General features: G+C 37.6%; 1 protein-coding gene across 2 annotated transcripts in view; it reads left to right on the forward strand.

Annotated features, from left to right (window-relative positions):
* EYA4 (EYA transcriptional coactivator and phosphatase 4) overlaps positions 1–26,421 on the forward strand; it is a 258,455-nt gene that overhangs the window by 19,171 nt on the left and 212,863 nt on the right. For both annotated transcript variants that reach the window (XM_029223838.1, XM_029223836.1), the window contains exon 2: positions 6,449–6,547. In XM_029223838.1, coding sequence (XP_029079671.1) covers positions 6,515–6,547 — 33 coding nt within the window. In that variant the 5' untranslated portion in view covers positions 6,449–6,514. The remainder of the gene's footprint in view (positions 1–6,448; positions 6,548–26,421) is intronic.

The raw sequence follows: 26,421 nt of genomic DNA on the forward strand, positions 1-26,421 counted from the left end.
TCTCAAATAATTATTTCTTTTATTCTCTCCCAAAGGCTCTATCCCATGACAAGCTTCCTTGTTGAGTAGGATGGTGGGCTGAGTTTTTCTAGCCCTCCTTCAGTAAAAGAGACAAACTTCTCAGAATTTCTCCTTCATGCATTGCCTCTTGCTGTTTTCTGCCCATTTTTATAAATGAACATAATGACAACAAAAACAATAACACACAAACATATCTTTTCTGCTCCACTTTTCCGTATCGCCAATTTCTCAAGAATCCAGGTGCGACACCTGCAAGTTATATTTGCCTTGTTGGTTACAGTACGTTCGTATATTTTCAGTGTCCTGTTGATTGGTCTTCCATGTTTTCCCCCATATCCACCTTTTCTCCAGGCTTCTTTCAGCAGCCATATCAGTCCAGGTTCTCCTGATTTCTTATCTAGGTCATCACAACAGCCTTCAAGTTGCCCCTTAACTCCAGTTGCTGTTCCCTATTTTTCAGAAATTTGAAGTAGATGTGTTTTTGCAATTATATCACATTTGCCATTCTTTTTTTGTGTTTTAAAGATATCAAAATACAGTAACAACAGATTGTATTTATTCACTAATATTTAGCACTTTACTCCTGCTTTTGCCAATTCTTGGGATGCTAAGAACTTCTTGGCATCCTATTCACACTGAATGTCCATTCCTCTCTTGCTTTTTTTTCTGGAAATGTGTTCCCTTCTCTTTCACATACTCATCCATAATTCTGTTATTGGAAGCATCAGTCTCTCAGTGCTAAAGAAACCACTCACAATTTTGATGCTACGTAGAATGGCAAACTCAAAAGAGGTAAAGGCTAATTACTTGATCAAAATATCAAAAATCAAATAATTGTTCATTTTTACAAATTAATGTGAGTTCAGAGAATTTGTTAAAGACTGGTGACTTTGGCTGCTAACTACCTATACGTAGATAGTTCATGCAGTTTCCGAAAATAACTGATCAGTATAATATTCTTAATTGAACAGAGTTAAAAATCATTTTCACAGAACTTACATAGGTAGAATTCCACAGTATGGCAGAAACTTAAAATATTTTGATTCATTATATGAAGAATGAATAAAAAAGCAGAATTTTTCTTCCACTCTGTCACTAGTAAATGGCTTCCATTTTTAAAATACATGATTTTATTTAATCTTCACAAAATATAATGCAGGTATTATTATTGTCTCTATTTTATGGATGAAGACAATGATATTTGGAGGTATTGACAAAGTATCCCAAGGCCATACAGCTATCCAGTAGTAAAACAAGGACTCACATATAGACTTGTTTTATTCCAAAAGTCTTTACTAGGAATCACTAAATGTATATTTCCTCCAGCAAGCCATTTTTTAGACTTCCAGGGTTTCAAGAGTTGAATACTAAACTTAGAAGATGTATTCTTCAATTCTTTTAAATTTGCAACACATTTTTCTCCAGAAGTGTGTAAAGGCAGCAGGTGTGTGTTCAGTAATGCATGTGGTCCTATATTCTTCATCAGAAAGCGTTCCTAGATATGGAAGAGAGGTTTATGGCTGAGAAAAAATCAGACTGTTTATAAAGAAGGGCTCAGGTAGTTTTTTTTCTGCCAGGCTACAGGAGAGCCAGTTAGATGAACAATTCACAGTGAATACAGAAACAGTCAGTGTGAAGTGTAGTTTGGGAGGAACAACAGGGGCAACACGCGAAAAGGAAAGTAGGTTTACAGAGTCGGTCTGAGTTTGTAGGTGTAATAAAAGTTGCCCGAGCTCAGAATTCTTTTAGATGTGTCTCTGAGACCAGCTGGTTACAACTGCGTCTATGTTTTCTAAGTTGACTAGCCAACCATCAACAGTTAGCAGACACAAACAAAATAGAAAACCTTGGCTGGCCCTTATTGTCAAAAACCAAGTGATGGTAATTTATAATTCCAGGAAGATAACTGCTATCAAATGCACCTATCACTAAGGACCCAGATGATTATCATGAAATTCTGCTTGTTATAATTTTTTAGCATGAGAAGTTAACCACATTATTTTTAAACATTTTGTGTTAAATGGACCATTTTGCAAAGTCCATGCCCTATCTTTGTAAACAGTTCAAAAATAGCTCAGCATCTACTTTGTAGCTTGGCTTCATTTAAGGCGATTGAAGTCAGGCATTACTGTTCACCCAGATCTGTTTCTTGGACACCTTTGCTGTTTTCCTTTTGTATAAGCAGGGACAAGAGTCATGTGCATGGTCACAGAATGCCCATCTTACCTCTCTGAACAGATGGCCATAGAATTGGAGCTAGGTGTTCTTTGTGCTGTTGGCTTCCCTCTCTGGCATGCTGCCTGAGCAGTTGAAACCAGCCAGTGCCTGACCCAGCTTTACAGACCCATTAATGAAATTTGTAGGGAAATGATGGGATCTTGGTGCAGAGGATGTGAAAGCAATGCCCTTATTGACAGTTGATCCCAGCTATAATATCTCAAGAATGTAATGGGAATATAAGTTGTTAGACTTCTTATACAATTGCAGTTTTATGTGAGACAATATGCTTAGTAAAGGAGAGAATTTAATTGAAGATTATGAGGATCGCTCATGGAATCCAAGGAAGAATTGAACAACGAAGCAGCAGGAAGAGCAAGAGAGACAGTGAGGCTTCAGGAGTAACAGGATCCAGGGACTTCAATTCTGCCAGGACTTTCTTGCCGTCTCCCGCTTTTGATTCTCTTTCTGGGTCAGCTCCTCTCTGTCTCTTCCTAGCATATCAGCTTTTTACTCATGGCAGTAAAGAGCTCCCAAGTTCTATGTCCTAGAGATTTTACCACTGAAGGAGGACTAGCCTGGTACTTTCCCAGGCCCACATCCTAAGCCACTGGAAAAGATTGTGACGAGTCATTAGACTGAGGTAATTTGGTGTCACTCGGAAAGCCCTGGGGGACCTAGTGTGTTATAAGCTGAATATGGGTCAGTGTAATAGGTGTATATATAACCCCATGCAAGTAAGCCTTAATTTGGTACACAAATGTTTTTGAAAATTAACTTGAAGTTTGATAATCTGCAAGTCAAACAGTAGGTTAGCTGTTCTGAATGATGGAATACAATGGAGTGACACCTCCCTTGGCCCAGGGAACTCTGCACGTGTAATAAATCCTCCAAAGCTCCCACCTGGGTTAAAAGGGGGCTGTGCCAGAGGTTACGGATGGGACTATCCACACACCTCTGTCCCCATTGCAGAGTCTGCACAGGGGCTAGAACAAGAGTTTGGATGGCCTGCAATCTTTACATCTTTCCCTAGGAATAGACTAGACATTTGGAACATGGGTGGGGGGAATGTAGTCTCTTAACCCCCTTTTTTTTTTTTTTTTTTTTTTTTGCGGTACGCGGGCCTCTCACTGTTGTGGCCTCTCCCGCTGCAGAGCACAGGCTCCGGACGCGCAGGCTCAGCGGCCATGGCTCACGGGCCCAGCCGCTCCGCGGCATGTGGGATCTTCCCGGACCAGGGCACGAACCCGTGTCCCCTGCATCGGCAGGCGGACTCTCAACCACTGTGCCACCAGGGAAGCCCTTTCCATGTCATTTTTATAATTATACTTTCGATCCTTAAATTATATTATATTAAACTTACTGACCATAATTTGTTTAATCAATGCTCTACAAAGATGAGGCTGCTTCTAGTTTGTATTATGAATAACACTGTAGTGAATACCTTGTGACTTTTGGAGTGGAATAGTTTACTCCTTAGGAAAGTTATTGAGTAAAAAAGTTTAAGTATATTTTAAAATGCAGTGACAGACTGCTTTCTAAAAATATTAGAAAACTTGACATTATCAGTGGCAGTTGAATGAGGACAGCTTTTTCACTGTACCCTTTCCAACACTGGGTGTTAGTAATATTTAAAATGGTTTAGTTATTGAAGATGTATACAGGAATCCAAAATGTATGCTTGTTGCTTAAGTTTACATATTTTGGCAACTGTGAAAGTGAACACTTTTCTAAATGTTTATTTATTATTTACATTTAAAATAATGATCTGTATTTTCACATCCTTGCTTAAGTACCTTAAAAGGTTCTTTAACTTTTCCTTACCAATTTCTTTGTTCTCAAGGTCACAAAGTTTTGTAATATTTATTGAAGATATTTTTCATAATCTGTTGTGTCCTTTCACCTTTGGGTCTGTTTTTCTCTATTCAGAAATACAAATACAGATTTTTTGTTTTGTTTTTTTGTTTTACATAGCTGAATATAGTGTCCCTTCCCTTTGTACTATGGTACAGTGTTTTTACCATTCATCTTACCCATCTACTAGAATGAAAAGGAACATCAGATTCTCCCCTTCATGAGAGTGTTTGGCTAATTTGTTATCCAGGTAGTGAGGAGAAAATGGCGTGATGGATCATCCATCAAAAGGATATGATCCATCAAGATTCCCTCCTGGAGGAGAGAGGAAGGGCTCATGATGCTGGTAGGTGTTGAGTCTTAGCAGGTCAGCATCAATTAGACTGGTGGCCATACATCCTAAGGTGTGCACCATATCCAAGGTGAGGCTGAGCCGGGGAGGTCCTGGTCACCAGGGGAGGGGACAGTGTGCAGGGCCAAGGATCAGGAGGTCTGCTAGGATAGGAGGAGCAAGCAAGAGATCAGCAGGAAGCAGGAACAGAGAGAGAGACCCAGATGTGATATGAGGGTCCATAAGGAGGAGATGGGGGAGAATGGGAGAAGAAAGATGGAGGTGTGAGGTAAAAGGAAAAGAGTTGGCCTTTTTCCAGTCACCGTTTCTCAGGTCCACCTCCAACACAAAGAATGACATCTTTAAATCTAGAACTTCTTGCCTACCTATCCTGCTGAATTTGGATGTATACTGCAACACCTCAGTGTGCCTTAATATCTACACTTCCCCCTTCCCATCTTAAATGCACTTTAAAATTGTGCTTTTCTTTAAAATGACACTTTTCTGGTTTTGCAGTATTCTCAATCAGTATCTAACTGAGACTATCACATTACATGTTACCATTACCATTTTATGACTTTTAAAAATTAAAAAATTAAAATTAGAAAAAAATTGAGAAAATCAGAAAAAAATTAGAAAAAAATGTTTGATCTGTGTCTCTGTGCTTGTCTATGCATAAAACAATTTACACTTTAAAATGTCTTGTGTTCTAATAAGGAAAGTAACAGGTTTATTGTAGACCATAATGCAAAGCAGAAATTAAAACCACGCCTACCTGGTTGTAGTAGGGAATGTGTAAAACTGAGCAAAACACTTGCATATGTTGAATGTTCAATAAACTGAATTGGGAACATATTGTTTCTGCAGATTTGAATACTTATTTTGCACTGAAATTATATTCTCAGAAATTTTTGATGTCACCAAATATTCCTTGAAATGTGCATTTAATAATTTATATCTGTTTATGCCTGTGATGAACACTTTTTATATAAATCTTTTTTAATCTCTCATATTCTTTTAATTTTATTTTAGAACTAGAATATGAAGGGCTAGAAATGTATCGTTGCTATTTTAAAGTACATTTCATTTATTTGTGAGTCTGAACATCGTTTTGCGGTGATTGAGCATTTTTCTGTAGGGGTGTGTGTGCCTTTCTATTTGGATTGTAAGAGCTCTTTGTATGTTAAGGACATTAGCCCATTGAGTTTGATATTTGCGGAGATACTTCTTTTTATATTTTCATGTATCTTTTAATTGTGATTATTTGTGTGTGTGGGGAACTCAAGGGGGTGTTTGGCTTTTTTGTTTTCTATTCCATTGCTTTTATTATATAAGTCTTCTCTATCTGGGAATTAAAAATATATATGCCTATTTTTCTTAGACTTTTTTAAAACTTCAGTTTGCCTAGAAAATTTTTAATATATGATATGGAGTAAAGATGAATTGTTTTTTAGTAGTTTACTGACCAGTTGTCCTTCCCACATACTTCTCTAATACCTTCTTTAGCATAATAGTCTTATTTTCATTCTCTTTTAAAAATTGGGCGTGCATTTTATAACATTATAAGTTTTAGAACTGAGTCTGGCGATTAAGACAAATTTTCCTGTAATAGAGAGCTGTCATATTAAAATACACATTATATGTTTTCAATTTTATGTGCCTTAGAAAATGAATGGTTAATGCAGACTTTTAATTTTTAATCTGTCAATTGCTTAATGACAGACCTCTCTCAGCAAAATAGCAGACTAGGTGTTTATTACAGCCTGGGTCTCTGAAGCTGTCCTCAGATGTTTTTCCTTATCTGCAGGATGCCTGAGTAGCTGTTTATATATCTCAGTTTTACTGTGATGTGATTTTCAAGATCATTATTTCTATCAGATACGGAGATAATGAATTTTGTTCTTTAAAAATAATGCTTTTACAGATTACCAACTATCATGTAAATCAAAGTTTTGGTAATTTTACAAATAATTTCGAAAGATAACTTTTTCATTTTTCCACTTTGTTTTCATCTTTTTGTTTTAGGTAGTCCATTTTTAATTGAAGGAAGCTGCTTCTACTTGGGAGTGGCAGGAGAAGTAAGAAAACCACATGGAAGACTCCCAGGATTTAAATGAACAATCAGTAAGTCTTAATTCAATCTCAGTTTTGCTGAAAAATGTTGTGGTAAGGCTACTCAAAATCATACTAAAAAGAATATATTGTAAAAAGCAAGTTTTTTGTTATTTTTTAGTTGATTTTTAAATCCTCTTTCAAGATCATAAAACAGACCTTTGGAAATGTATACTCTTTCTGATTAATGATATCATGTTTTGAGGTGTTCCTTGATTGTCTACTTGTAAAGCCAGTGGTAGAAAGATGAGGGCATTGAAATCATGCCGAGTGTTTTGACAGTCTCAACATCTTTACACACCTCCCTTGTTGGGTTTTATTCCAGATGTGCTTGAATAGTGCATGTGTTGTTGAATGTCAGAAGCATGAAAGGAGAAGCATATTACTGGCATGCTTATTGTTCATTTCAAGGATGGTGACCACAGTCCTGAAGGGATTTCCTTATTTGCTAAGCTCTTTGGAGAGTGAAGAATGCACGAGATTGGTGGCAACCATTTTAAGATTCGGATTTATCAAAGGGAAAGGATTTATATGGCCTTTCCTCCTAACTTATTAGTAGTGTCTCCATGACACTAGTTCTCTAGTGTGTAGAACTGGCGTCAGTGGGAGATCTTCCCCCACAATCCCACAGTTCTGCCAACTGCGGCCCAAGCTGTTCTCCCACAGACAACTAGTGATGTCACAAGTAAGGAGATACGTGTACTTACTACGTGTGTGTTATGCAGACTGATGCTAGTCTCCATTAGCTTGTATAATTATGACTTGAACTTAAAGTCTCATGTTTCCATCAGGCAATAGAGGACAGTGTATTGGTGTATAATAATGTGGTTCTAGAAACGATTTCTATAACAAGTTCAATTTAAAAAGTCAGAATAATGTGTGTTCTGGTGTATACATGCCATTCTAAGTTAATTTAATTTATTTTCTATTAAGTATTTCATTTAGATGAAATGCTAATCAAGTTTTTAATTTACAGACAGACATCATGACCATTATCTAATTTCTTTGTATATTATATTATTATTTAATTTCACATGGCATCATTACAGGAAAAATGTAACAAAAAATTACAAAGCCATAAGGCTATTAAAAAATCTGTCAAATAGTAGAGATATTATTCCTCAGAAATGGCTCGAGTTTTTACAAAAGTAGACAAAAGGCAGTTGGTAGGCAGGGGCTTCAAGGTAGTTTTTTTTAAATTCTGGTTATTGAATTATAAGTATTGGTAGTGTAAACTCTAGCAAAAGGGACGATAGTGAGCACGATGATATGTCGCCGTGCCATTTTATGTTTTTGGATCCCAGTGGCGTCAGAGGTCTGTAAGTGTGACCATATACGTACCTGAGTGAATGATGACATGATCTTGGTGGCGATGCTTCATGAGAGGACTACTGTCTATCTGTACTTTGTTCTAACACACTGAGGATTACTTAAAAGTTTGTGTCCATGTGTGCAAGTATGCGTGAGTGTGTGTGTGTGTCTGTGTTAGACTGACCAACTGTCCCTGTTTTCCAGAGACCCAGGAATTTCCTGGGACATAGAATTTTCAAAGCTAAAGCAGGTGGAGTCTGTGCAAACAGGGATGGTTGATCCAGTTAATTACCTTAGGGTGTGTATATACTTAAGAACAAATTTTTGCTTCAATACAGTTAAAAGAGGTTAAAGAGAAAATAGTTTTAGGTTTACCATTAGAGTGAGGTTATTACCCCAAATGCTTCATACCACCTTTTACAAAGTGAAACCCAGCACTTGTAAATTGTATAGAGTTTCCTTCAGTGATATTTTAGGGCTGTGGAACTCAGTATTTAAAAAAAAAATAAGTTCTCAGTGTTGTTAATATTCAGCCAGGTTTGAGAATCAGAAGTCTTGGGTGACCTCAGCTCAAACCCAGCTGCTGAATCGGTGGTGAGAATGAGAGAGATTTTGAGAGAAGGAAAGATTGCTCTGCATTCTCCCTTTCTCTTTTCCTTCGCCAACACTGAACTCTCCGTCTGAGGGTTATGATCCCGTCAGAGTCAGATTGACAGCTCCTGATCTGTGGAGTGGTTTGATAGGCCATCAAGAGTGGGCACTTCTGCTTTAAACCACAGGAAACTTGAAGTTTGCATCAAGTGTTCATGGCTTAATTGCTTTGGTTTTTATAAACGTCATAAAGCCTTCTTCTTCAGCATTCTTAGACTTATAAGAACATACAGGCTCATCTGTTCATCTTGTCCATGTGCAAAGGGACACTTGAGTCTGTTAAGTCCCAAGTGAGAGTTGGGACTTTGCAATGGTCTTCTGACTCCAAGTCCAAAGCTCTCTCCATGCCTTATCACAATTGAGTTTTCTTATTTGGACTTTCCTCACTATAGAATCAACTCCCATTACATTGAAATGATTCTTGTTTGAATGAAATCTTTAAATCTTCCAGAGTATATTGATTAATGTCTCAAAGTTTTTTGAAAAATGATACTTAGTGTTTATTAAGATATAGAACAAATAGGGTGAAATTAAAAGAGAGCTCATAATAAGATGAAAGGGAATTTACTTAGATCATAGCTATTTTACTTCAAGAAAGAGTTTTTTTTTCTCTAGGCATAGACATAACAATAGGTGCCAGTTTGCGCACTTAATGCACATCTAGCATTTTCTGTATATTCTCTCCCATCCTTGCCGTATCCTTGTAATGTGTTTGTTATGGTCACCATTTTACAGATAAGGAAACTGTGGTTTAGAGACTATTAAGCTCAAACAACTCTTAAGTAGCAGAGATTAGAGTTGAACCCACTGTTATCTAGTCCTAAAACCTGTAATGAATGGATTTTGCATGATACAACGTAAGGTAAGGACTTGAGTTGTGAAATCAGACATCTCTGACACTTAAATACCATTGGGAAATTTCTCAAACTCTTCCTCAACTGCAGAGTGGGGAGGATAATAAAAAGATGTTATAAGAAGGACTCAGCACATGGCTTCCTTAGAGTAAAAACTCAATAAATGTTAGCAAATATTACAATAGCCTGATATATTCATATGGTCTTTAGTGAGTATGTGTGTTCATTGTTGCATATTCAGCTACCTTCTGGCAGCCATCCCTGACTGGAAGCACAGAGGTCTGTGGACTCTCAGCAGCTCTCCTCTCACAATTTTCCCCTCTTTCTCCTCTATTCCATTACTTCCCATCGCAGTGGATGGCATCATCAGCTACTGAGTACGTTAATTCAGAAAACAGGTAGTCATCCTTTGCTCCTGCATCCCCATCTCAAAGTCCTATCCATTCTTAATTTTTAATATCTCGCAAAGTTGTTCTCTTATCTCTGTATCCTTATTTTGGATCTTTATTTTTATCTCTTAACTGTCTTTTTCTGTTTTGTTTCTAGAGTGGCCTTCCTAATTTACATACCTAATCCCATCATTATTCTACTTAATATCCTTCCCAGGCCTTTTCTTGCCTTCAAGAGAAAATCCCAAGTGTGTATAGTAAAGCACACAGACTTAATTGCTTGTCTGTATCTCTAGTCTTATTTCTGGCTTCTTTCAGTTCCCTGAATCTTGCAGAGTCTGTGGTTTCTATGCATTTGCTAGCGCTATAGCCTCTTCCCATACGGACTTCTTCCCCACCGGAGAACTTGTAAATCTCGAAGAGTCACTGAGGGCTTCACTCCCTCTGAACAAGCCTCTCAGGTAGCCTCCTTCTTCCCCGCGCTGTCAGCCACGCTGGGTCAGGGGCCTCTACAATGTGCTGCTGTACCCTTTGGCATTTACCTCTATCCCAGGACTTACCCCACAGAACTGAAATCTTATCTGTTTATTTGCCTCTCTACTAGATTATAAACTACTTAAGAGTAATAGTGGGTCTTGTTCATCTTGTATCCATACTTCTTAGCACAATTCTTGCTGACATTCAATAAATGTTTTCTTCAAAAGCTTTTATATACTGTTGGTAAGGTATGTTAATGAACAGCCTGACAAATTTTAGAAAGCCAAAATGTTATTCTCAGAATGGATTACTGACTCATGAATTCATGTATCACTTAACATTAAAAAAAATTGCATATAACACTAGTTTAACAGCATGTGATCAAAACAAAATTTGGTCCTTAATTTTTTTTTTTTTTCATTATATCTGGATCATTTTTTGCAGTATGGCTTAGAGAATCTAGGAAATTTTAAGAGGTAAGCAATTAAACTAAGATTTAACTTTCATATTTGTCTGAAGTTCTTTATTAGAACTTCATAATTATTTAGTAGCAGTTTGTTATATCCAATTATAGCTTGTTACAGTTTTTAAGGAAATGTTGCTCTTGTTAATAAATATGAATCTAGATTATACAAAACAGTATTTATACTGATAATCAGAAGTTCATTTGATACTCTGAAATATATTATATTCCTTGTATTCAAATAAAGGCTGAGCAATATTTATGTTTTTATAGCTCCTATAGTATCTTTATACACTGAGGTATTTTAAAGTCTTACTTTGGTGGTGCTAAAGAGTCCCACAGATTTTTTCTGGTCTGATTCATTCATATCAAAGTGAGAGGGGGGCTTCCCTGGTGGCGCAGTGGTTGAGAGTCCGCCTGCCGATGCAGGGGGTCATGGGTTCGTGCCTGGTCCGGGAGGATCCCACATGCCTCAGAGCAGCTGGGCCCGTGAGCCATGGCCGCTGGGCCTGCATGTCCGGAGCCTGTGCCCCGCAGCGGGAGAGGCCACAACAGTGAGAGGCCCGCGTACCGCAAAAAAAAAAAAAAAAAAAAAAGAAGTGAGAGGGAGTCTGACCTAAATTAATCATCAAGCTAGAAGGTTGAAAACATGCTGTTTGTTAATTTTATGTAGTATATGTTATACAATAAAATATTAGTGGCTACTCATTAGATAAAATTAGTTACAGTTTATGGTACAGTTGCATTCCCTAATATTAAAACATTAAGGGCCTGACTTTTCCTACATATGCAAAACATTGTTACTGAATCAGTTAATTTATATTACTGATGACATATTTCAACTAATGATGTCTAAATTAAGTCACATCCATTGGATACATATTTTGCATCATATATTTCAGCAGTATTTTTAGAAGTTCATATATATGTAGATATTAATAGTATTTATTTTCTTGCATCAAACCTGCTAATTTAATAATACATATTAAAATTCTAGTTAGTTTAATAAATTAATCTCTTTTCTGTCTCTGTTTTTCACCCCTGGAATACCAAATGATTTTAGATTATTCCTCAGCTGTTCGTTCTTAGAGATTCCATATTATCATCTTTGCCTACAGCCACTAGCACATCTTTAAAACCTGAGGTGCTCTCTGAGCCATTTAGACAGTTTTCTAGCTGTTGTATGGAATTGAATATACCATCAAACTTATCATCTAGATGTAGAGCTTCCGAATCACCAACTTCTATCAGTGTTTCAACACTATGTAGAAAAGAATTATTTTTATTAGTTTCAGTTTAAATCACTATTTCATTTTTGATAATGTAGCATTATCAATATCTGGAAATCCTATTACTCTTCTATTGCTTTTTTCTTGGATAGTCTAACTGATTTTAGATCATGCATACAGTGTATTTTATTCAGATCTAACCGAAATCAGGTTATTGTTTTTGAGGCTACAAATCTGGAAGAACTTGTCCTTTTAACTAGTCAAAAGAACCATATTTACAATATGTATTTTTTATACCACCCAACTGGACAATATACTTCAGAATTCAGTGGAATTCTGCTTAAAGCTGAATCAATTTCAGAACTATTGTAACTCCCAATTGCCAATTATGGCTTTGCTTTGCATTTAGATAATAGAGTACCTAAACGGTGAAATTACCAAGTAGATACGTTAAATACATTTTAATTTTTATTAGTCATTGAGACTTGCTCTTTCATTTTAAGCAATTTTCTAACTTTGAATTTCTATATTTTTGCATGAGCTTATGAAGATTCACAGGAAGATTCCATGAATTATTATCTTCTATGACCTTCTAAAATTATAACTTAATTTAGTAAAACTTTTCCACAAATTTTAGAATACACACACACATGTAAAGAGAGAGAGAAGGAAAGCTCCATATTATACAGAATACGGGTTGTAATCGCATACCATTTGTCAAGATCTAGAGAGTAAATATTAGACTTTTCTTCTGTCAGCTCCGATCAGTTTGTGGCAACTATGTGGAAAAGAACCCTAAAGCTACCTCCTGGCTCATTGGAAGAGTAACATTATCAGTAGAGTGCAATCTGCCATGAACTTGGTAGGGAGGAGGGGTGGCACCAAAGCACATACTTGCTGATCCTGAGCTGGGTAGTTATCCAGCTTTGAGCACTTTGTTTGCATAGTATAGGTGCAAATGAGAGCGATGATATCTTTGGGTACCAGAAGTGTCTTATCTAAATTTACAACTTACATATGGTATATTGATTGTCCAATAATTCTACCTTATGAATTAAAATAAAAGTGACTATTTATGATAGAAATATAATCTGTTTTTTTCATGCTTTGATAATTTTGAGAAGTGGGAAAATTAATGTAACGTAACTTTTGCTATAAGGTATATGCCAAATGGAAAATATTCACTAATGAAAACAGCTTGCATTCACTGATAGCTGTCATGCTAAGTGCTTTGTGTGACTCATCTCATTAAACCACACAACAGCCCCAGGTGGCAGCCTCCGTCATAACCCCGACTGAAAGGAGAGCACACTGATGCTGAGCTTAGAGATCACATTCAAGGTTGTGACCGCTAGAAAGCTGTGCTGATGGAGTGTGAGCTCGCCAAGTCTTATTCCAGAATCCATGCTGCTGCACACATTATCTTACCTGCTTTCATCAACTTAAATGGCTTTCAGACCCTTCAATACATTTGGTATCTTAAAATATGGATTGAAACTCAACTTAATCTCAACTTATTTAAACAAAGAGCAGAAGTTTTAAATATTGTGGAGAGAAATGTAAGTTATTCCACTACGATTATAAATCAATTGCACAACTGTCGTCACTAAATCTTTAGAACAGGGAGTGGTAAGATAGAAGAGTATGTGAAAATTGATGATAATTCAACAAACTCAATTAAACAAATAAAAATTTCTCACCCTCTTTCAGGAAATTTGTTAAACTAAGGATTAAAAGATAAATATATCACAGTTTCTGTCCTGCCCAAACTTTTAGTTTAATATGTGATTGTAAGATGTTCTAGAGTTATTTTAAAATGAGATTTGGACAGTAGCTACTAATTTATTCAGTGAATGCTTGTGAGGAACTGCTATATTTGAAGCATAGTTTTAGATGGTGGAAATACTTGGTGGACAAAGTAGACAAATATTATTTTCATGGAACTTATTATATTCTAGTGGGGAGAGATGAACAGGAAACCAGTATTATATACTAGAAAGTAATAGTGCGGCCAGAAAAACCAAATAAAGCAGAGAGGAGGATAGGAAGTTCTGGAGCTAAGATGTACGGGTGGAGCAAGTTGCAGTTTTGGGGGAGTAGTCAGGGGGATCTCACTGAGAAGATGGCATTGTGCAAAGATTTGAAGAAGCCATGTGGATATCTGGGGAAAGTGGATTTTGGTTAGAAGGAACAGCAACTGTGAAAGAAGTGAGATGGCACCATGTCTGATACAGTCAAGGAATAAAAAGGAGGCCAGTGGTGGTGGCAGTGGTGGAGAAATCAAGGCGGAGATAAGGAAGTGATCAGAATGGGAGTGTGGAGGTGAGGAGTACAGGTTGTGTAGAGGTCATTAGGCCATTGTAAGAGCTTGAGCTTTGCTCTGAGTGACATGTGAAGCAATTCGAGGGTTTTGAGCTTAGGGATGACACGATAGGACTTACGTTTTTAAAAGATCATCCTTTCTGCTATGTTGAAAATGGGCCATATGAGGTCAAGAGTAGAAACTGGGCTATTCTAAGTATCCAGGTGTGAAATGGACAAAATAGCAGTAGAAATGGTGAGAAATGGCTGGGTTCAGGATATGGTTTGAATGTAGAGCCAAGATGACTTGCTGATGGATTGGATGTGGATTGTGAGAGAAAGAAGGAAAGACCTTGACTTCCAGGTCTTTGTTCTAAGCAGTGGGAAGGATGGAGTTGGGCATTTACTGAGATAGAATGAGTTAGAAGGAACAGGTTGAGGGTTGGAGATCAGGAGTTCAATTTTAGACATGGCAGCAGAGACATTGCCGTGTTTTCACCAACCCTGTCTCATACTTCTCTTTTCTGGTGCATCCGGGACTACACTTCCTAGCCTCCTTACATTTAGACAGGACGATATGGCTAGTTTAGGGGAAGTGATGTGTGTATTATTTCCAGGCTGAGGCAGTGAGAAGCCTGTGCATGATTCTTTAGTCTCTATGTTTGCCTAGTGTGGAGAATGAGGAGGAGGGTAGCAGGTAAAGATGGCAGAGCTCCAAGATGGAGGAAGATTGAATTGCTGAGGCCCTGAATGGAGGACAGCTTCCCAGGAGAGTATTAAGCAACTGAGTTAATAGGGTCATAATAAGTTTTACCTGATATTTGAAAAATGAGTGGAAATGTTGAGGGAGTCAGTTAGTTGTAACCATATGGAACCCAGGAGAGAAGGTTGGACTTGAAATAAATTTGGGAGGCTCCAGGGTATTGATGGTATTTAAAGAACTATTATTGGTTGAGATCACCAAGAGATGAAGTCTAGATAGAGACAAATTGAAAGGACTGAGCTCTGGGGCATTCAAATTTAGACGTTAAAGAGATGACAGTTTACATAAGACAGCGTCTTTGTCCTACTACCATAACACCTGTAAGCACTGAGGTATGCCGCAGCTAGTATACGTTGCCAAAGTCAGTGAATTCTCCTTTGATGTGCTTTCTTTCAAATTTCCTAAGGATCATATATTATGCCTGAGTTACTGGTTACTGGATTTGCCCCTCTCGGGAGAAAAAGCCAGCATACAGCCGAATAGGTATTCAAACATCATTCACTTCTTTGCATTTTCTGTCCAAGAAACAAAAACCCATAAATATTTAGAAGAAAATAGTCAACAAGTATTACATTCCTATTGCTGTGTTTGTAGATATGATGTTTCTTTTTTGTTTGTTTGTTTTTGTTTTTGTTTTTGCGGTACGCGGGCCTCTCACTGTTGTGGCCTCTCCTGTTGCGGAGCACAGGCTCCGGACACGCAGGCTCAGCGGCCATGGCTCACGGGCCCAGCCGCTCCGCGGCATGTGGGATCTTCCCGGACCGGGGCACGAACCCGTGTCCCCTGCATCGGCAGGCGGACTCTCAACCACTGCACCACCAGGGAAGCCCTAGATATGATGTTTCTATGCATCCCAGCTTAGCAAAGAATTGATCTACTCAGGGATACTCAGCTTCAGCATTACTGACGTTCGGGTGGGGTAATTCTTTGTAGTGGGGGCTATCCTGTGCATTGGACAATGTTTAGAAGCATTTTGGTATCTACCCACGAGATGTCAGTAGCACCTTCTTCCTCCCCTCCCCCACTCTCTTTCTTTAGTGACAGTCAATGAAAAATGTCCCTAGCCGTGGACAGATGTCTTCTGGGGGGAGGCAAGCATCACTGATCTATATTATGTCTACTTTCAATGAGTTATTTGTTTATATATTTATTCCCTGCGAAATGTTTGAGGAAGTTTACCTGAACATTAATATGCTATATTAAATTATTGAGGGAACTGGGATGAAAAGACAAACACATGATAATACAGAACTTAAGCAAAACAACATTGCCAAGTTAACAGTATAGAATAATAAGTACTATGCTATCAGCAGGGAAAGTCTGTTCAACAAAGGTCAAGAAAGGAATTCTAGATAGGCTAGGTCATATGTTAACTTGATCTTGAAAGAAAAGATGGAACTGTATGGACACAATAGGACCTATCCTGGCCTGGTGAATAGCAGGAATGAAAACTCAAAAGTGCAACATATAAGGCAGTAAAGCCTGCCCAGGAACTGTAGATGGATTAGAATGACTGAATGAGAAGCTTTATGGGGATGAAGATGTAGAGTGGTGGGAACTCTGGCTGAGAAGTCCTGAGACCAGACTGGAAGTGTCTTTGAAGCCAAGTTTCGGTATTTACATAGTGCCGGGTTACCAGCATGATGCTTGTCAAGACATGAAGTGTAGAGATGTATAAGATGCTGCTCTATCTTTGGACCTTTATCTTGGATGTAATGGAAAGTCCCATAATTTTTGAGCAAGAGAATAGTATTTTAAAAATGTTGTTTTAGGAAAATTAACCAGATGGTAGGAAGATTAGTGAAGGTGTGCAACTTGGCACGAAGGATGGTTTAGGGGCCCTTGAAGCAGTTTATGTGTGAGCTGAAAAGGGCTTAAACCAGGGGCAGGAAACTTTTTTTGGCAAAGTCAAGACAGTAAATAAGTCTGGCTTTTGCCATGTAGTCTCTGTACAACTCCTCACCTCTGCTGGTGGAGTGTGAGAGCAGCCATAGGTAACGCATACGTGAATGGGCATGGCTGTGTTCTAATAAAACTTTTTTTTACATAAACAGGTGGCAGGCTGTGGACCATACGTGGCCAACTCCTGGCCTAAATGTGTGACAGTGGAAAGAAAGCTAGGAAAGAATCAATGTAAAGAACTTGAAGCTTTACTGAACTTGGGTAACTAACCAACAGGGTTAATGGGAGGAAGGTGCGTGGTACATATGGAGAAGGAAAAGGCAAGGATTATCCTGGAGTTTCAAGCTTAGGGGATACCAGTAAGAGTTCAGGACCACGTGTCAGTGACTTAGGTAATCAGAGAGATGTGTTTGAATTTAGAACTTTGGAGAACATGTCAGACTAGCAACTGGTAAAGCTCTGTGGTGCCATGGAGGAGATGTCTAGGCTGGTCACATAGAGCAGAACAGTATTTTTTAAGGTGCTGTATATAAGGGGAAATTATAGCTGGCAAAACGGCAGGAGGATGAGAATACACTTAGGAGAATACCATGTTTATGAAGTGGAAGGAGGAAGATGGATCAGGAGAGACTGAGATAGGGAAAAGAAAGGAAGGTCAGGGTAATACTGTCTTCAGAGCCAGTGTCCAAGAATAACTTTCAGGAGGAATTGGTCATCACTTTCTGACATTTCAAGAGGGCAAGCAGAATGGGGGCTGAGAAGAAGGCTATTTAATTTGTTGATTAGAAGGCCATTGGTGGCCCCTCGGGACACAGTCCTTTTAGAGTTCAACACAGAGGTTGAACACAGAAAAGATGTAGAGACATCTCAGAGGTTGAACACAGAAGAGATGATGAGGAAGTAAGAGCAAGTTTGTATGTTGAAAGAAGAGAAGCAGATGAGTGATTGAAGGGAACACCTTTTTCAAACAAGGGGAAGCTTGTGTGTGGTTGGTGACCGGGGGAAAAGGACTCCGTGGAGAATTGACTCAAGTTGTCATAGAGGGAGGAAGGGTCAGCGGACGTCAGAATGGAGAAGATAACGGTGGGATGAAGGAGGGATCCACCCTCTGACTGAAAATGTTAGAGAATGGCCGTGTCCTTGGATATTCTGAGGTGCTCTCCCTGGATGACATTCTTTTTTATTTAGTTCCATAGGAGGGAAGTGCAAGATCAGGAAGTGAATGGAAGCATGGTAGGATTAAATGCTTAGGTAGTATAATTAGTATTAAATGCTTAAGAAGATCAGCAATAGGCATTATTTTAAAATATGGAAGGAGCTCTCCTAGAACTCAATATTGTGAGACATTTTCAGTTTTCTTTTAGCAAAGTAGGTCACACTGATTAGGACTTAAGGCTGTGTGTTAGCATGGAAAGTTTATTTATTTATTTATTTATTTATTGCATCAAAACCATTAGGAAGAGACAAGAGAAAAATAAACACTTTTGTGGTCAGTGAAAATGCCTCTCATCTTTGGAAGAAACTGCTTTCTCTGTTTTCTTTGGATATCAGTACATCTAACAAAAAGAAGAGCCTATTTATTTAGATGGGATTGTGGCAAATTAGACAATAGAGTCGGACTGGGAAAGTACTTGCCTCAAAGTACGTGGAATACTATTATTTCATATCTTCTTGGATAGAGGACTGATTTCTCTGCTCAGACTTCTTTAGGATGCAGATACCCTTGTTAGTATTCACATGGGAAGAAGTTCATGTTAAATCTCTTGGCAGGAGCCAGCATGGCAGGGTGGAGAAAGGTCTGCCAAAAAAGTAAAAGAGAGTTCAAAAAGAAGGGGCAGACACTGCCTACTTCCTTTAACTTTTACTGTTTTCCCCAAACTGCTGTGGACGACACCTGTGGACAGCGGATTATACCTAGACTGTGAGCCCCAGATGCTCACAGCTAACATTTATGCAGTCCTCACTTGGGCTTTCTGAATGCTTTGTGTATATCAGCTCGTTTAATTCTCACACAGCTTGATGAGGTGGGCACTATTATTATCCCCCAGTTTATAGATGAGGGGGCCACCCAGCTAGTGGGTGAGGGAGCAGTATTTTAACCGAGGCAGTCTGGCTCCAATATTAACTGCTAGGCGAGTCCCCTGGGAAAATGCCAATATTAACTGCTAGGCGAGTCCCCGGGGAAAATGCGCTCTTGATTTTTCAGTCCTCCACCCTGACTTGTGTTTTCAACCGCGGCGGCAGCAACGACACTGAAATGTTTTGAGTGTTCAATACTGAAGGAGAAAAAACTTTGATCTGTGTCCATTTCTTTTATATTAACATTTTCTGTAATTCGCAGGTCACACCAGAGATGATGTGAAAGGGGCAGAGGGAAGACTATAAAATAGATGGTTCTTTATTTTTCAGTCTACTGATTAAAAAATGGGCGTGGGTGGAATTTGGAGTCTGCTGTTTTTTCTATACCAGGGTCTTCAGGAAGATTCAAAAGCACACTCATGTTTCCTTTATATTAAATGTCTCGCCTAATTTATCTCCTTTTCATATAGCCATGCTTGATACTGAGGGCTAGTGGGCTTGTTTTAGAGGTGGTAGGGAACTTTAGAGATTGCTCTTTCCAAACCCTTTATTTTATAGATGCAAAAACGGAGGCTGGGAGGGCTTAAGCACCTTATCGGCCTAAGTCCATTGCAACAGCACTGTGGGTTTTTTCCTTTGTTTTTTTTGCTTCGTTCTTAATGTTTAAACCCTTTTATAAAAAAATTTTATTTATTTATTTTTTATACAGCAGGTTCTTATTAGTCATCAATTTTATACACATCAGTGTATACATGTCAATCCCAATCACCCAATTCATCACACCCCCACCCCCACCTCCACTTTCCCCCCTTGGTGTCCATACATTTGTTCTCTATATCTGTGTCTCTACTTCTGCCTTTCAAACCGGTTCATCTGTACCATTTTTCTAGATTCCACATATATGCGTTAATATGCAATATTTGTTTTTCTCTTTCTGACTTACTTCACTCTGTATGACAGTCTCTCTAGGTCCATCCACATCTCTACAAATGACCCAATTCCGTTCCTTTATATGGCTGAGTAATATTCCATTGTATATATGTACCACATCTTCTTTATCCATTCATCTGTCAGTGGGCATTTAGGTTGCTTCCATGGCCTGGCTATTGTAAATAGTGCAGCAATGAACATTGGGGTGCATGTGTCTTTTTGGATTATGGTTTTTCTCTGGGTATATGCCCAGTAATGGGATTGCTGGGTCATATGGTAATTCTATTCTTAGTTTTTTAAGAAATCTCCATACTGTTCTCCGTAGTGGCTGTATCAATTCAGCACTGTGATTTGAAACAAGATTTTTTTATTCATTTCAACCTCAGCACTAAAATTTGAATACTTTTGTATACAGATTTTTAACAGCTAGAAATTAAAATTAACACCCTGAAAACTGCCTTGAATTACTGCTTTATTTAGAGGTTGATAAAATAATTGCATTTGAGCTTATACTGAAGTTGTTGGTAGCTCAGGGTCATTTAAGAACTCTCCAGCAAAGGTGTGAAACACTTTATTTTACATGTTTGTTTTTCTCCCAGTTATTATTTACTGCTCAATCAGCATTAACAGAAGAAAAATAATTTGGCTGCTAAGTTACTCTAGGATAGGATTTCAAAGGATCTTATTAAAGAGAGATGTAATTTCATCCTCTGGGCCTTTTATATAACAGAGTGCATAATTGGGTTACTTCATTTTGACCCGGAATTAAACAATAGATTAAAGTCTTGCACAGGAAGTTAAAATATTTATTCAACAAAGATTTAAAAGTATATTATGGTTGTTTTTAGGATGTCTTTATACCTTATAGCTTTATACCGTTATTTTAGCTAACTTTTGTCTGAATAGCCCTTGCCTCAAAGTTTTCTGTTTATTTTACAAATCTTATAACATGTAGGTATTTGATAACTACTATGTATAATCAGTGATTTTATGCATAACTTTGACAAATTGATATACATTGTATGCTTTTGTATATTGTTTAACTACATATGGCCACAGTTTAGTTATGGTGCTCAGATATGAAAAGTATAGAGTAGATGTCACAGATCATAACAATGCTTCAAATATTAATATTAAGGGAAGTAAGTCTGGAAGTCCGTAAGTTTAATTTTTTTTTTTAAAGGGCTTCAAATGCTTGGCTTTTTATTTATTTACTTATTTATTTTTGGCTGTGTTGGGTCTTCATTTCTGTGTGAGGGCTTTCTCTAGTTGTGGCAAGCGGGGGCCACACTTCATCGCGGTGCACGGGCCTCTCACTATCGCGGCCTCTCTTGTTGCGGAGCACGGGCTCCAGATGCGCAGGCTCAGTAGTTGTGGCTCACGGGCCTAGTTGCTCCATGGCATGTGGGATCTTCCCAGACCAGGGCTCAAACCCGTGTCCCCTGCATTAGCAGGCAGATTCTCAACCACTGCGCCACCAGGGAAGCCCCTGGGAGTCCGTAAGTTTAAAGTAAAAAGCCTTTATGACTTCAGTTTTGAGAGCACTTTCATAAGATGAAAGGGACGATGTCAGGGCACTACTAACTGGAGCTGTCTAGCAGTGCAGGTATCCTTCAGTGAGACTCTTGTAAAGGTAGTTACCTCTGCTCACTCACCCTGGACTGAAGGCTCCCCCTTTCTTCAATCCTCTGTGATTTGCATAATAATATCCATAATGATTCCTGTTGGGTTGATTGTTTCCATCCTCACTGTGAGATTGTGGACTTCTTATTTTTTTTCTTCCATGAAGCAAGGTTTTTATAGGCTGGGATCCCAGCTAGACTGATGCTTTTTTCCCTCATTTTGTTTGTTTAACACCTTGGATTTTGAAAGTCATTCAGAATTAAAGGACTTGCATATTATCTTAGGAAAATAATTTGTGATTGAAACTCTGTGAAAAATCCTAAGAGGTGTTTAAACGTTTGTTCAGTAACTTGTTATCAATGGTTGGATAAGACGTCTTTCTGGAGTGCTTGTCTGCTAAACATCTATATGGTATTTTCTGTAATGGTATCTGCTTACTTTTTGGATGATTCCGACACATTCCATTGTGCATAAGTTATTCTGCAGAAGTAAATCAGGAATCATTCATGATAATTTCAGGTTACACATAATTATTTTAGAATGTTAAGTGAATTTGCTAAACTTCAAGGGGGTACATTTTACACCGACCGTTTCTGGTTTAGTAGGTTTAATATTTTAATGCTAACCTAATTTTTTCCCCTTAGTTTATTTTATTGTTTCTTTCACTGTCATTGGAATTGTATGTACATTATGTCCATTCTTGAGCCCTTAACGTTAAGCTTGAGATGTAAGGCAATTAACTGAAGGTCTTCAGGATATTGGTGTTCATTACATGAAGATGGATTGAATGTTGATGTTGGGCTCTTAAGCCGGAAGTTGCTTTGCTGTTAATTCTATTAGATTGAGTGTATCAACTTTTATACAAGAAATTGGGAGGAAAATTGTGCTCCCAGTGTCTGATTTTCTCTGTCTTTGGGACAAGTAACAAATTTAGGAATTGATAGAAAAGGAAAATTTTTGTGCTGTTAAAGCTTTTTTCAGACTTTATAATGTTATTAAATAATATCCTTTGACATCTGGATGTTTATGAAAAAGCTCCTAGAAAGTTAATGATGCCTATTTAATTAGCTTTTCCCTTTTTCTAAATGTTGCCCCTTTGGCATAATCTTTGCATTTTAAAGCTTGACGAGACGGCAGAGACCAAACAGTCCAACTCTATCATTTCATAGATACAATGAAACTATGGACCAGGGAGATTAAAGAGGTTATCACCCACAGCCAGTGGATGATAGAGGATTCATACCTGGATTTTTGAGTCCCAGGCAGTGTTCTTTACAATCCAAGCATGCTTGGTTTTTTTCATGTCCCAGAGCTTTCACTTAGGACATCTGTTGAAGTTTTGAGTCTAGAGAACTTCCACTGATGAATTTTGAAGTCACACAGGGTAAAGCTTTACTGATAATTTCAGACTGATTTGAATCCCTACCATATTCAATTCCCAGTGTTCTGTAACACATTGAAAACCCTTATCCAGGATTTCTTATCCTCAACAGAATAAATCTGAGGCTTCTCACACTGAACCCAACCGCAGTGCTCTACTGCACAGAGAATGTGAACTAATTTTAATTGTTTCCGAAGAAAATGACATTGGTAAAAATGAAATGATCATAAGAAATGACTAAAGCGTTACAAAGAAAGTTACTATTTCATGTTCTGTATTGTCCATGTCAAGATCGATTTTATTAGTGTGTTTTGCTTTCTGTTTTTATTTCTTTGAGATTCAGAAATCAATGGTAGCAGGTTTTCAAACCCTGTGTTCTAGTATATTTCACAATTACTAATACCTATGTCATACCCCCTCTCTCTTTTTCTTTCAACTGAGTGTAGGTTATTTAACCCTTATTTTAAAGCATATTGTATTATAAACTACCAGAAGTGCTTTTTTGAAGCCATTTATCTATGGGTTAACAGTGAAACATTTATATTCATGCTTTTTCTCTGGAATATAAAGGATAGGAAGTTAATTATATCGGTAATAGTAAAAGCAGTTCAGGGTTTCTATTTATATTGTAACTCAACCTTGGTAGAAGACTTTTTCAGTTGCCTACTAGTCATTTACCTCTTTTCTTCTTTGTTAACAGAATCCTGATTTTTTTGAGGGCCACCCACTGTTCTAGATGTGGAATTGCTTGAAGGCAGATTTATGGTAATCTTAGTCTGCCCTGACAGTGATTGGTCAAGTGCTGGGAGGGTGACCCAAGGGGCTTCTGGGAAAGGTCTTATTTCATCTAAATAGAGTGTTACAGGAGGGAGGACTCCTTTCTTTCATCCCTTCATTGATTACTGCTTTGGAGGCTATTGCTGGAGAATATGATGCCTTAGCCATTCTCTAAGAATGAGGTGATAAGCCTAAGAATGAAAAGCCAAAATGCTAAAGATGACTAACCAGAAGGACAGAGAGAACTTGCATCCTTGATGAAATTATTGAGCTGTCAAGCCTGGCACATCCTCCTTCCAGACTTCTTGCTTGTGAGATAATTATAGTTTTAAATTGAGATGTTCTGTTAAGACTTATACGTGTGGTTTCAGACCCCGGGGGAAAGGAAAGAAAAAACAGAAGTCATAGTCCCTGACCTTAAGGATCACATAATCCTGTGCTTCTTAAAACTGATTTTTGAAATGACAGGAGAATCCTTCAGAAACAAGAGATTGCTTTATTTAATTTGTTATAATTTTTAAACTTTTATTGAGTATAAGTTATATACAACAAACTGCATGTGTGTTTGTGTGTTTGTGTATATGTGTGTGTGTATTCCGGATACAAATCCTTTATCAGACATATACTTTCAGATATTTTCTCCCAGTCTGTCATGCATTTTCATGGTCTTAGCTTGTTAATTGCCAAAAAAAAAAAAAAAAAGAAAGAAGGAAAACAAACCTTTTGGTAGTTTGACTGACATTGCATTGAATCTACAGATCAGTTGGGGACAATTGACATCTTAACAATCAGTGTGAGGCCTTTTGCCCATATATTTATGTCTTCTTTAATTGCTCTCAGCAATGTTTTGTAGTTTTCAGTATATAGGTCTTACAGCTTGTCAGATCCATGTCTTAGTCTTTCATATTTTTGATGCTATTGCAAAAGTTTTTAATTTGAATTTCCAATTGTTCATTCCTTGTATATGGAAATAAGTTGATTTTTGTATATTGATCTTTTATTGTGCAACCTTGCCAAGTAATTATAGTTCTACTGTGTGGGGTTTTCTGTATAGACAATAAAATTGTCTGTGAATAAAGACAGTTTTACCTTACCATTCCTCAGTCTAAATGCCTTTTATTTTTATTGCCTTACTGCAGTGGCTAGAACCTCTAGTACCATGTTGAAGAGAGGTTGAGAGAACAGAATCCTTATATTTCTTTATATCAAGTTGAGGATGGAGTCTGTAATTGTCCATAGAAAGTCTCAAATGAAACTTCTTGGGAGGCTTATGATTGATTTTGAAAAAAGAATTATTCATGTTTTACATTCTCCTCTGTAATGTATCTTTATATTTTAAAATAGAAAATACATTTTAAAAGTGTAGTTAGATTATCTCACTCAAGCACTGTTTCTCTCTCCCAGCCCCATTGTTAAAAGTGATGCTCCAGGAAGATGAGCTATATTCAGTACTATGATTTTGAGTATGGACAAATGTATAATGACATGTAACCATCATTATAGGATTTTATAGAGTATTTTTACTGACCTAGAAATCCTCTGTGCTCTACCTGTTTATCCATTCCCTCCAACCCCTGGCAACCACTGATCTTTTTACTGTTGTCATAGTTTTGTATTTTCCAGAATGTCATATAATTAGAATCATACAGTATGTAGCCTTTTCAGATTGGATTTTTTCACCTAATAATATGCATTTAAGGCTCCTTCATGCCTTTTCATGGCTTGACAGCTCATTTCTTTTTAGTGCTGAATAACAGTTCATTGTCTGGATGTACCACAGTTTATTTACCCATTCACCTACTAAAGGACATCTTGGTTGCTTCCAGGTTTTAGCAATTATGAATAAAGCTGCCATAAAGTGCAGGTTTTTGTGTGGACATAAGTTTTCAACTCCTTTGGGTAAATATCAAGGGACACGATTGCTGGAATGCATGGTAAGAGCATATTTAGTTTTGTAAGAAACTGCCCAACTGTCTTTTAAAGTGGCTGCACTATTTTACCTTTTTCCCCAAAGATGAGCGAGAGAGTTCCTGTTGCTCCGCATCCTAGCCAGCATTTGGTACTGTCAGTGTTACAGATTTTGGCCATTCTAATAGACACGCGGTGGTACCTCGTTGTTTGAATTTCCACTTCTCTGATGACATATGCTTATTTGCCATTTGTACATCTTCTTTGGTGAGGTATCTATTAAGGTCTTTGGCCCATTTTAAAAACTGGTTGTTTTCTTACTGCTACATCAAAGTTAATATGTGAGTTGTAATATGCTATGCATGCAGAGCTTGTTTGTGATTGATACAGTTTTTTTTTACAAGTTATACAAAATTAATGTTTCAAGTGATATCTGAGTTTCAAAGGATTCTTTAAATGATCATTATATAAATAAGTTCTTCATCTGATTATGTATACAAGTGGTCCCCTGCCATGGTGACAAATCAAATCATTGATTAATGCTAGGACTCTGAACACACCTAGAAAAAATAGATTTGAAGCTGTATTCAAAGAATTTTATTTAGCCTCACCAGGGCAACTGTCTTACTGGTGCAATATTCTAGGACCTTGCACTGAGATCCAGCTTGGTCATTACAGAGAGAGATATAGTAGAAAGGTGTCTCCAAAAATAAAAAATAATGACACATATTATTTATTAAGCACCTACTAATTATAAACCACAGTGATTTATATATGATTAATATTTCACACATATTAAATTTATGTGTATATATGTAATTTTTATCTTTGCAAAAATTATAATTACA

The sequence above is a fragment of the Monodon monoceros genome, unplaced genomic scaffold, assembly GCF_005190385.1.
Source record: "Monodon monoceros isolate NGI ecotype Baffin Bay Population unplaced genomic scaffold, NGI_Narwhal_1 Super_Scaffold_15, whole genome shotgun sequence".
In the NCBI taxonomy this organism is placed as follows: domain Eukaryota; kingdom Metazoa; phylum Chordata; class Mammalia; order Artiodactyla; family Monodontidae; genus Monodon; species Monodon monoceros.